The 13,909-nt window shown below is 31.6% G+C and overlaps 1 protein-coding gene across 4 annotated transcripts in view; it reads right to left on the minus strand.

Annotated features, from left to right (window-relative positions):
- Positions 1 to 13,909, minus strand: part of CTNNA3 (catenin alpha 3) — a 1,458,437-nt gene that overhangs the window by 127,213 nt on the left and 1,317,315 nt on the right. For all 4 annotated transcript variants that reach the window (XM_081075326.1, XM_081075327.1, XM_081075328.1 and 1 more), the window contains exon 15: positions 7,244 to 7,425. In XM_081075326.1, the coding sequence (XP_080931452.1) occupies positions 7,244 to 7,425 (182 nt within the window). The remainder of the gene's footprint in view (positions 1 to 7,243; positions 7,426 to 13,909) is intronic.

Here is a 13,909-nt window from a genome sequence, read left to right on the forward strand (position 1 = left end):
TTTTTTACATATTAATATTCAGGCTATAGTTTTCTTTTTTTCTCTTTGCACATAGCCTACCTTGAGAAGCTTATTAACTCTAACAGCTTTAACAATGGTCTCTCTCAGAATAATTCCCATTAGAACAATGCACCCATTACCCTAAACTCTAGTTCTTCTTTCTAATAGGATATCACTTGCATGTTTTATCTGAAATCCAAAATACCTACATGTGAACTCCTCATCATCCTCAAAATGATCTTTTTATTCCTAAATATACATTCCAGTAAAAAAAAAGCACCCATTTTTTCCCTATTTTCTGTATACAAAATGTTAGTGTCATCTTAAAACACTTCAATTGACATCTCTAGGTTTTTATAAGTTCCAAGCCCTTAACAGTGTTCTCCCAACTCACAACAATGCTATCTCCTGATTTCCTTTCTTCTGAGCATATCCAACAATTCATGTTCCTTCTTTAAGGTGCTTTTCTTTCTCTTCATGTGGGAAACTTTCACTCATTCTTTAAGATTCAGGTCAAATAATTCCTCGTCTGTTTAAGTCTTTATTAATTCTCAAGGCATAGCTGGTCACTCTCTTGGTTCCTACTTCTTACATTTATTCCTTTCCTAATTTCTATAAGTCTTTAAGGGCAGAAATTGAACCCAAATATAGATTTTGCAGAACCTAATGTATAATAGGTGTTCACCAAATATTTTTAAATGCATGCATAAATGAATGAGTACATGAATGAACAAATAATTCAATAAATCTTTGACTTCTTTTCACTTCTTCTTGGCTTTTATGTCACTGCATTTTGTTTCTCCTTCAGACTATTTATTTGAAAAATAATTCCCCAAGTAGTTTTAGTATCTATGTAAGCTGAAAAGTCAACACTTCCATAAAATAACATACAGGAATTAATTCAGCTTCTTTCACCAAGGTCACAATGCACTGATGAAATTTAAAACCATTTTGTAGGTCCCAAATACTTATAATAAATTATTTTTTAAAAATTTTGAAGAAGTTCCCTACATATGAGTATGTGGGCAAATTACGATAAACAAAAAAGACTTTTAATGGTCAAAGGGCAAAAAATATATATTTAATGTTTTCATTCCTATAATTTGTTTTTATTTTTATTTTTCCTGCATACTATCAATTCCATCAGACTAGAAATTTGATGGAACCCCTTTCTGAAGTTTTACCTTTCCCTGTAGAACAGGAAATGTTCTCTGCAGACAATGATGGAATTTGGGGATTCAGAGAGTTTTCCTAAGGAAAACATCAAGTTCAGTTCTCCCTTCTAAAATATTTAGTTGCCAAGAATATCTAAATCAAAACTCTGGATATTTTGGCCTGCATATAATGGAATTTTGATAGTTATTTCCTTATATATTTTTTTGTTGCTCTTATAGACAGACAAAAAATATTTGTATCAAATAAAAAAATCTATGAATTAGCATTTGCAATGTAAATATTATGGTTATAGTAAAAATAGAGTATGACAAAGTAGACAAAAATTAAAAAGCAGAGAATAATCTTCATTGGAGAAATTAAAATCACTAAATAGCCACTGCCATTATATGAGCAAAGTGAGGTTGCCTCATGTTTTAAGTGTCATAACTACAATGATAATGAAAATTAATATTTATATAGTTGCACCTGACTTACCAGTGTCCTTGCTAAGCAAGGTAGGGGCGCTGACAAGCAAGGTAGGGGCACTGAGATCAAGTACCACCCACAATCAGAGAATATAGTCACAAAATGTAAATATCAGAGATTGCCTTCAAAGTGGGTACTTATTCCAAGTGAAAGATGGGCAGGTGGAGGCAAATATCTGTAATCAAGGTATAGTGCTGAATTGAACCCAAAAACCTACAAAAAGAGAGAAGTTTATTAGAGAAAGGATCTCCACCCCTAATTAAAAAGGACCTAAGTAACTACATACCAGAGTAGCAAGAATTCAGTATCTCTCTCAGGCTCCCTACCTCTATAACATCTCCTGGTACAAACACACACCTGATCAAGAGGAAAGAATGGGTGAAACTCACAATCTGAAGCCTAAGCAAAGGACAGGAGAAGGCAGTGGTTGGATTGAGGCAGGGGTGTGATTTTTGTGTGTCATGTAGTCACAAGAGACAAAGAGATCAAGATTTTCATGAGATAGTGATTATAATATAGGCCAAGTAATCTAAGCTGTATAAGAAAGGAAAAAATGAAATGATCAAATAAAATAGGGGGGGGATGAAAGTATCTGTGATAAGAGAACACAATAAGGTTGAATTAAGATATGGTATTAAAACTTTTGTAGTGTGAGAATTAGACATAGGAGTGAAAATTTAAAATAACAAATGTGAAAGAAAAAAATCCTATTTTTAGAATATATTCATCATAGTACTGTAGAACAGCAAATAAACTCCAAACCCAACTAATTAAGAGTTCTTGAAACACAGCAGGAATAAGACTAACAAAATTAGTTATATTCACAAAGGTCTTTCTATTGGAATAACTCATTGTTTTTCTTTTCCTTTTTTTTTAAGCTTTTAAACACATTGGATCATTTGGTTTAGAAAAAAGATTAGGAAAAGGTTTAGGAAAACAACTTCATTCAATATTGTTTATGTAATTATCTATCCATCACCATTCCAAAGAAATGATTACCAATTAAATTTTTGAGAGACTGAATACACAAATGGACAGTGGCCAGACTAAACATGACAATAAGATTTTGACCCACAACCTCAGCAGCGACTAGGGACTAAGTTAACAAACTAAATCAGTGTCTACAGCAACTGGCCCAGAACCCAGGCAACAGCAGCCAGCCTACCTACACTTGCCCCTGCAAGTAATTCAATAATAATCAGAGAAAGCAACACATGCTCCCCAAACTAATCACATAAGATGTCCTGCTTCTATTTAGCCCTCTAGCATCTTCCCTATGTCAAAAAACTCCAATCAAAGATGCCTGAAATCTGCCCCCACCTATTTCTTTTTCTTTTTTCTTTTTTCTTTTTTTCATTTTGAAGCTTTCCCTCTCCCCTGCCTGCCTTTGATTCTCTGCCAAAAGCAAATGATGGTGGCTGTCTCCCTTGTTACAGCAATCTCAGAATAAACAGCCCCTGTATGTCTCATTTGGGTGATATTTGTTTATCCCTACATTTCTAACAGTTTAGTCTCCTTGCTCAAAGAAGATGCATAATTTAATTCTATCCACCTGAAATCTTTTGCCACTTGGAAACTGAAATAGCCATTACACCAATTTTCTCAAAAGTTCACTACAGCCAGACATTGAAATTCCAGATTTCAGGCAAGAATGTCTGTGTTCTCAGTCTCAGTTAATTTTAATGAAAATTACTAAGACGTTACATAAGCTGAATTTTTGTCCATTACTTATCATGTCAGAATACATGCAAATTTTTATCATGTAAAAATAATTGACAGATAGAATCATTCTCCTTTATGTTAAAGCATTCCTCCTTTGCATGGCTGAATAATTGTTTTCAGGATTCAAGTCTCCACAAGATAAAACAAACCAATTTTTTACAGGGCGAATATTCATGGAAAAGGCAATAATAGCTTATAATCACCCTAACACATTTTCCAAAATAAAACAATGAGCCATCATTGTAGAGCACATAAAAATAATTCTCCCTCGATGATATATTTATTTCAAATATAAAATGAATGCCTTCTTAAAGCTTAAATTCCAAAGCCAGAAGTGTTTTTTCAAAATCTTAAATGATCCATATCTCATATTTTCAATAATTTGTCAGTTATTTATATTTATGTTTAATACATATGAGAAACAATTTTGTAGCCTTATCAAGTAAAACAAAAATTAAATTTATCTGCCTTTATAGTTTAAATCATAAGACTGTTTTTAAAAGAAAAAAACATAAAACACCAATATTTCTTATTTCCTTGGCTATGTAGGCTAAAACATTTAATTTGCCATTGTTGTTAACAAATGATATTAGAATATAAATGTTTCACCTCAAAAAGCAAAACAAGCCACGTGCAAAGAGATTCCATATTTAACAAACACAAGGATGTAATGCATAGAACACGTAAATATTTATACATTTCAACAATGCTTCTAGGAAAGCTTTAATTCTGAAGACCTAGCTCAATAGAGGCAAGGTGAGTTTCTACCCTCTGCTCATTTGCTGTTCCAGCTCTCAGAATTGTATCTTGGAAAAGAAAGGTGGGGAAGAAAGTTTTCTTCAATGCTAGCCTGTATCCAGTGGAGGTACAAAGCATAACAATCAGCAAATGTACCCCTACTTCCAAATCTAGTTCGTCATCTGCCATCACTCTACAGCTGACTCATGCTTCATCCTAGGGCTCCTTTTCTACAGACAAATGCAACATATTTCTACGTGAGGATGAGTACTCTTTTCTTTTCCCTTCAGTGGGACATTCTTCAAGGTTATCACCTCCGGTTGCCCAGTCATTACTTAGCGTATCCTGGATATAAGGAAAGCTGTGAGTTCAGCACTTCACAGCAAACCTCTTTAGATTCACGTACACCTCCTTTATATTTTAGGTTAACTTATGAATGCAAAATGCCATACTTAAAACGGGTAGTTCAAAATTCTCCACTGTAGATAGTGACATCTCCTAATACGAAGGGCAGTGCCTGATAGTAGATGCTTCGTAAATTAACCAACAGAAACTCTAGAAGATCTTACAAATTTTGTCAAGTTAATACTCATGTTTTCAAGTAAAAGGTGACATCACATTGTAGCATGAGATATAAAATTTTAGGAGGATAGGTATATTACCCTGGTATATTTTTGAATAGTTTTAAAAATATATTAGTACAGAAAGCAGTTTTTCTTTCTATAATGCCACTATCACGATCACAAATTTTGAATAGTTTCCTACTTTCTACTTAAATACACACACACACACACACACACACACACACACACATTTTCTAAGGCCTTTTATAATCTATAACTATCTTCATATCCACCTTACCTTTTTCATATAGTTATATAGTTTCCTTAGAGCCACCCAAAATCAGATTCATTTCCACCTCCGGGCCTCTACCCTTGTGCATTTTCTCATTTATATCATCTCATTCCACAGCCCAATCCCCATTATCTCATTTACAGTCTAATACAAACTTCACTTGTTCATACTTTTGTTCTTTCCTTACTGTGTTCCCTACTAATAATTCTTCACTTCTGATCTTCTGAAATCCTAATGTATTCACAGCCAGAAGCATGCAATGCATTATACAATTACTGTTGCTATAGCTAATGTGTCTGTTTATTTTTACCTTGAGGAAAAGACTGGGTCTTGGTCTGTATTTAGCACAAGGGTGAAGACTCGTAATGCAATGAATAGGTACCCAGATTCTGCAGTTAGACTAACTCTAATTGGAAGTCAATTTCATTTGTATGTCCTTGAGCAATTTATCTGACTTTTAGGAATTTCAGTTTCTTTAAAAATAAAATGGAGAATATGATAATCAATCACACTGTTCTGAAAATAAAAATGATAAGACATATATATTCATCATAGTGTAGTCTACAGTAAGCATTTATCGAAGTTTTTACTCTTATGCCTCTTCTTAATAACAAGATAGTAGTTGAAAATGTGAAAACAGAGCATTCCGTGACACTTTAGAAAAGATAATTTACTATTTTTTTATATTATGTAAAAATATCTATGTGTATATGTGTGTGTGTGTGTCTGTGTGTGTGTGTGTGTGTGTGTGTGTGTGTGTGTATGGCTATTGAAAGCTATATGTGGGACACAGTGTACTAAAATGGTTGACTGCTTGTTGCTAAATACTGCAGAGCCAGCTTCGACTCCACCCCATTCTCACAGTTCCCCTTACAAACAAGCTCAAACAACTGCAGTGAAAGAGTGAAAGAAATGTGAAGTGGGTGGAACTAAAAAATAGAATATATATATGTATATATATGTATATACATATATGTGTGTGTGTATATATATACACATATATGTGTGTGTGTATATATATGTGTATATGTGTGTGTATATATATGTGTATATGTGTGTGTATATATATATATATAAATATATATTTATATATATATATATAACTGCTAAATTTAACCCTCAGAAAAAAACATTGTCATGGCAGTGAAAATTCTTGAAACAGATTTGGGAGTAAAAAAGAAGTAAAGAACAAGGTTCCATTCATTTTAAAACAATTGGAGATTTGTCATAGTTCATGCGAACTGAAATTAAACTGAACTTGGATTCAGTTCACATGAAAAGATTATCAAGAGTTCGAAATTCAATATTGCTGCTTTACCTTAATTGAAGTTTGAATGCACAATATTCCTATTCTGTAGATGCCTTTGGCAGTGACACCTATAGAATGTGAGAATGTTGGGCTCCGTAGCTTTTGCAAAACATGAAATGTGTCTACTTCCCAATGAGTTGTCACTCTGTAGAGTTGTGAATCCTCTTTGAACACCTTAGCTACACGTTATGACACCGTCAAAGTCACTGAGCATCCTTTTATTTCATATTTCAGCATCCTTTTCAAACTCAGTTTAAAGTATACCAACAATAAAACATTAATTCCTTTGAGACAGAGATAGATGCAGAGCAGGAAAAACGTCACTGAAGTCTGTGCCCTCTCCACTTGTTGGTGACGTGTCTTTACCCTTCCATCTTCCTAACTTCATTTTCCTTCTTTCCCACTCTGAAACCAGTCAGTTATTTCAATATATCCTTTCTAATAGTTTCAGTTCTCTCATCTCCTTATAATCTTCTGCAAATTTCTTTTCATCACATACATACACACAATGTATAATTCCTTCATGTATATTGTTAAGTCATTGTACTCAAATATATCTCGTTGCTGTTTCAGTAGCAAAAGATAACATTAATTTTGACGATACATAAAGCACTATAACTAGAATTATGTAACTATGGAAATCAACCATTCAAGTAGCTCCAATAGAGATTATATCTTGATTTACCAATTTCTTTGTAAAAGTAATATGCTAATATGATATACCAAGAAGATTCCTGACATCAGAGGATATAAAAAGGTTTCTAAAATTATTCCCTGACATTTTATTAGAAACTCTGCCATATTTACTTACCAAAACCTCTAGAAGGACATACCTACAACTGTCTGATTTTATATTACCTGCTTTTTACCTACCACTGCATTTTTAGCCCCTGCCATTCAAAAAATCTTGAGATTTCACTAATGCAATGAATATTTCTAACCATTATAAATATTACACATCATTTTCCACATAATTACCTTGTGAAGTCTGTCATCTCCATCATGATCATACACATCTTCTTGGCCAGAACAATAATGTCGTTGCTTGTATCATCCCATATTTCAATCTCTGCATCCAGCTTACTCTTTACTTTCTTGAAATCAGCAACTTGCTCAGCAATCTTTTCCTTTTCTGCCTCAGGCAACTGAGTCATTTTAGCCTAAAACATGTGATAATTAGATTTCTAATTACTTCACTATGTCAAAAAGTATTTTAGAAAGAAGTAATCATTATAGAAAGTTCATAAAATTTGTTCATTCAAAAACAGACATACAGGTTTTTTTTAAGTCATATAATCAAAACCTTCTCAGGTTTTATTTTCATATAAAAAATCTGTTGAGTTATAATTGTTTGCTCTAGAACTACAATGTTAAAGTTGAGATGAGCAGTGTATAATTTAGGAGCTGACATATTTAAACCTACTCTTCAATATAAATGTTGGACTTCTCAATGTTCTAAAACATTAAATTTTTAAATTAATCCAAATTTAATGCAATACATTACATATGTTAGAAATACAGATGCTTTATTTAGTTGTACTGCTAGTATGCTTCCAAAGGTAGAAGTATAACATAATTTATCTCAAAATGGTACTATGTCTATGTATGTTTGCAATATACATTCAGATAGACAGATCTTTACACAAATACTGACTGCACATTGGTAAACAGTACAACTATACATTTATAAATCACATGTACATAAATAAGCACATATATATAATCATAAGGATATACATGTATGTTATGCATATAAGCATATTCAGGTGTGTATGTGTATACAAATTATTTGGAGAGAAGAATAAAAATGTTATGGACATGGTTTATTAAGACAGTCTCTCTACTTAGCATACTCATATTTGAGATGCTAATCTGCCAGGCACAGTCAACTTAATGTGTTGGCATAGTAACAATTTTTTGGATAAGCTGTATTTTGAACAGTATGCAATTTGCATCTTCCACTTGCAATTTAAAATGTGGATGTGTGGAAAACCATCTATACCCCTAAACACCATCTTCATAACCTTAGCCCCTGGGGATTTTCAGATGCTAGTCTCTAGGACACCTATATATGGGGAAATAGGAAGAAATCACATCAAAAATCTTTAAAATATTCTGGATAATAGGTTCAGAACACTGAAAACACAGTTTATTGAATCAATAGTGTTCAATACCAAAAAAGCTTAAGTATATGAATGAAGGAATTATAAGAATGGTTAATGGAAAATTCAACTAAAAAAATCAGAGAAACAATATCAAATATCTATCATTTATTATCTATTTATTATAAGCCTAACTCATGGTATAAAAAATCTTGGTACCTGTAAAATTTCAGGTTTAATTATCTATGCTTCAGTTTTATTAAAGAAAATGAACAATGACACTTTCTGATTTGAAGTGTCCTTTAAATTTTTTAGCATATTGTTTGACACAAATTGAATGGTCAATGAATGACAGTTGTTTCTTACTCAATAAGAAAATTACAAAACATATTCTCATATCTACCACATAAAATTTGCTTTATTTTCATTACTATTTTATGTTATTTGTAGAACTAAGCTGTGAGACTAGATTTTTAATCGATGAGTTATACAGGTAATGCTTCCTTAGGTTCTGAAAATTGTTTGTATTTTATTTCTCAGGAAATGTGGTTTATGTAATATGTTAAAAGAAGAGCAACTTTTACTGTTGCTAGCTTATGGCAAGGCACATAAATGAAGACACGGCTCCTGCCTGAAATCAATGGTATGCAAGCTCATTAACTAAATTCTAAGCTACTAAACTAGCTCAAAAATATAAATGAATTTTCTCCACCTTGACTATTAGTCACTATCATTCTCTCCATTTTCATAAAAAAGTGTTTAAATTTTCAAATAATAATAGCTATAGATAGATTCAATGGGGGCTTCTTTTTATAGTCTTTATCTAATAAATATATAATCTATATACAATAAAGATAATATATCCATGCCTCTGGATCTCATAAATAATTTTGAAGTGTACAATGGTATATAATGGACAGTTATTCATTATCCTAATAACTAAGTGAGACTACTGAAGAGGTGATCTGATTAAGTGTATCCCTAGTTCTGTTCCTTGCAATGCCACTGATTTCCAATATAACCTTGAGGAAGTTACTTAACCCTTTTGCCTGAGTTTCCTTCCTTTGACACAAAAATAAAAATAAGTGTAACTTCCACCCATCTGCCATGCAGGCAAAAGGATCGATTATTGGATAACACTGCAACTGACCTTGTCATGGGTAGTAATCTCATCAGTTGTACTAGATTTCCTTAATAGCATCTCAACTCACATGATGAATTACAATTGGCAGACATTTATTTCTGATAAGATAAGGGCCAAAAGTTGGGCAATAGTTTATAAAATTAAAAGTTCTAAAGGATTCTTCTGACTCCTTCTCACAGGATGAAAAACAACAATAAAGCATTAAATTACTGGCTGACACCTTTATTGAAGATTTGTTTGTTCTTCTGTGAATGGTTTATTATATGGTATCAATCAATTTCAATCAATATGAAAATTGCAATATGACTTAAAAGAATACTTGGTATTTAGGAATTCTGAGTAAAACTTCCTTATTGGTTTATTTTGTGCCGGGTAAATAAAAAATTGAAATAAAAATCTTCAGTTAAATCAGGTAAGTGGGATCTCTGAAGTTATTGCTGGCTGGCCATCTTTATGGGCTCCTGCTCTAGAGTAGAACTCTTCATAAACAGCTATAAAAGGCTTTTTGAAATGCTGTCATTTAAATTAGATTATACTGTGTCACTTGATTGTAGAATCTGTTGTCAAAGACAATGAAAATAGATAACATTTATATATGCCAGACACTCTTCTAGGCACCTTACATATATTTAAACTTCAATTTTTATAGCAACCCTATGACAGAAGGATATTATTATTCTAATTTTCTGAATGATGAAACTGAGTCTCCCCAAAAATTTTACTCAAGGTTATAGTGTTAGTTTATACAGTGCTCATGAATGGAAAAATTAATATTATTAAAATATCCACACTACCCAAAGTAATCTATAGAGTCAATGCAATGCCTGTCAAAACACCAATGGCTTTTTTTTTTTTTTCTTTTTTACAGAACCAGAACACATACTAAAGTATATTAGGGACCACAAAATACCCCAAGTAGCCAAAGCAATCTTGAGAAAGAAGACAAAGCTGAAGTTATTATACTCTCTGATTTCAAACAAAACTAGAAAGCCACAATAATCAATACAGTATAATACTGACAAAAACCAAACAAAACAAAAAACAGTGACACAGATCAGTAGAACAGAACAGAGAACTGAAAAATAAACCCAGGCTTATATGGTAATCTACAACAGAGGTGGCAAGAATATACAATGGGGACAAGATAGTCTTTTCAATAAATAGTGTTAGGAATACTGGAGAAATACATGCAAAAAACATTAAAACTGCTCAACTTTCTTAATAAACTCAAATGGATTAAAGACTTAAATGTAAGATCTGAAACCATGAAACTCCTAGAAGAAAACATAGGCAGTGAATTCTTGTCAGCATTAATAATATTGTTTTGGACATGTCTCCTCAGGCAAGGGCTACAAAAGGAAAAACAGATAAAAAGGAAAAGGGAATCCTTGTGCACTGTTGGTGGCATTGTAAATTGATGCAGCCACTATTGAAAACAGTATGGAGATTCCTCAAAGAATTAAAAACAGAACTACCATATGATCCAGCAATTCCACTTCTAGGTATTTATACAAAGAAAATGAAAATATTAATTTGAAAAGCTATATGCACTCCTATATTCAATGGAGCATTATTTCATTGCAGCATTATTTACAATAGCCAAGATATGAACATGACCTATGGGTCCATTGATAGATGAATGGATAAAGATCTGTTTCCTTTCCCTAGAATAAATTTCCTAAAAATAGGGACATATACATAATAAATGTTTGTTTATAGTTGTCAACCAAAATAGTCAAGAGATGAAGCATAGGCTTATGGGGTCAAAATTTATAGCACTGATTTTGTTTTTTGTTTTGTCACCTACATGTATACATTTTCTAAGCTTTAGCCTCTACAAGACAGAAATTAATTTCTCTAATGTATTTTGCCTGTCTACTTTCAAATTTGGGTTTTCATTATTCCTCTAAGACTATGTTAATAACACAAATGACCTTCTCATCTGTTTATCTACTTTTTAATTTCATTGTTATCATTACTATTTCTTAAAATATTGGTATGATTGCATTATTTCTCTACTTAAACATTTTCAATTATTTTCATCATCTCTTAGAAAACATAACAGAAAATGAAAAATTTGGTATAACAGAAAAAAGGCAAAAAATTTTGTCATACAGACCTCTATTCAAACTCAAACTTTGCCAAGTACTAGCTTTATAGCATGTAGCTTAACCATGTGAATCCCAATTTCATCACGTGAAAAGATAATGAAACTTAGGTTTTTTCTAACAATTAGAGTTATTTCTGTAACAATCATATCTAGAATATATTAGGGGCTTAGTAAATGGTACTTATAGTAATGTATATGAATTATTTAGCCTGGCCTCCAAGACTTTTCAAAATATTTTGGGGATGGACAGTTAAATAAATATTCTTCTAGCCATGTTGTGGAGCTAAGGCAGAGACCAAGTATAATATTTTGAGTAAACATATTGCATAAGCAATAAACCATACAAAACCATAAAATAATAATCATTTTATTCTTTGAAGTTCTAGAATCCAAACTACTTATTTTGCAGATAAGGAAACTGAGTCCGAGGGAAGAGAAGTGATTTGAAAAATATGCAGCTGGTTAGTGGCAGATCTGGTACTTAAATCTATGTGTCACCATTAGTAGTGCTATATTTCCACAAAAGTGTTCTGCTTTACATAACTGTAACTTTTCATGGGAATTTAATTCTTAAGTAAATCATATAACTTTGCTCCTTTCCCTCTCCATAAGCCTGGATGGAAAATAGAAATAGAATTGCATCAATATGTAAGCCACAATTACATTTATAAAATATTATAAATGTTAGGAAATTCCTAATCAATTAATATTATTTATGTGGGTGGATAGCTAGAACTCAACACTCAAAATCAAATGTAAGGGAGGGGGCAGGTAGAAGAGGGCAAATAAAGCAGGTCAAATATATGGTAACTGAAGGAGATTTGACTTTGGGTGGTGCACAATGCAATGTATTGATGATGTATTATAGAATTGTACGTTTGAAATCTATATAATTTTATTAACCAATGTCATCCAAATAAATTTAATAATATATGTAAATATATATGAACATACAACATAAGGAATATAGTTAATAATGCAATATCTTGTCATGGTGATAGACGATTACTAGACTTAGAGTGGTGATCATATCATAAAGTATAAAAATGCTGAATAACTATGTTGTACACCTGAAATTAATATGCTATTGTATGCCCACAATAACTTAATAAAAAACAATTTTAATATAACAAAATCAAATGCATGGCATATGTACATTGAATAAATATTTCTGAAAAGAGAATTCTTGTTCTTACCTATGGTGTTAATTGAATTTAATAGAAGCATTTCTGTATTTTTTTTAATAGGCCCAAAGGCATTTGGGAAATAATGTGTTTTTAATATGACAAAAATAATAAAATATTTTGCTGGAGGTTTAGAAAATTTGAAGTTCTGCTGGGTGACACTCAGCTTAATTAAAGTTTGGATTCACAAAATTCACAAAAATGGTTTGTGTATTGATATTTTAAGCATGCTGAACATTTCAAACATATTCTGGAAATGTCATTAAAAAATCTTTCCATAATGTTTTTAAATGATATTTAAGGATTGCAATTGAACTTTGCTTTAAGGAGCAATGTGTGTTTCTACATTTTCATACAAATTTTTTAAATCAAATGCACAAATATATTAGCTTTAAAAAGCACTCAGTTTTCTCATTTGTGAAAATATAACACTCTTCAAATCTTGTGGATTGCACTGACAGCTATCAGATATAAAACTATCTCATTTTATTATAAAACTTTATAGGTTTCAGGGGTTGGGTCTAAACACAGAGTTAGCTATTAAATCTTCAGGCTTACTTTATTGATTATTATGTTCTAATGGGAAAAATAATAATATTACTATTAATAATAATTATCATTTGTGCATGTTTTACATATGTCAGTCATTTTGCTAAACACTTTAAAAAGTTATCCCATTTAAATTATAATATTCTGAGGTAGATATTACTATTCACCTTTCACAATTATGAAAATGAAGCCTGTAAGGGACATATATATGCATGTCTTCTATAAATGAAGAATAAAGAACTCCAACTTTTTTTTTTCTTTTACATCTTGCCTTCTTTCCATGGTTTAATTTCCAATATAATTTTTAGCACTAGGGTAAATTTAAGTCTTGAAAAAAAATAGTCACATATTATTTGTGAACTCAATATGTGTCCAGGTTCTAGAAAAAAATAAAGACTATTCAAGGAATCTGGGAGAAAGTTGGAAAAATTTGAATATAGACTGAGTATTAGGCAAAATTAGGAAGTGATTGTTAAATTTCTTCAGTGGATAACAATATTGTGGTTATTTAAGAGACTGTCCATTATTTTAGAAGATACTTACTAAAATATTTAG

This window comes from Rhinolophus hipposideros, assembly GCF_964194185.1.
Source record: "Rhinolophus hipposideros genome assembly, chromosome: 15".
Lineage (NCBI taxonomy): Eukaryota > Metazoa > Chordata > Mammalia > Chiroptera > Rhinolophidae > Rhinolophus > Rhinolophus hipposideros.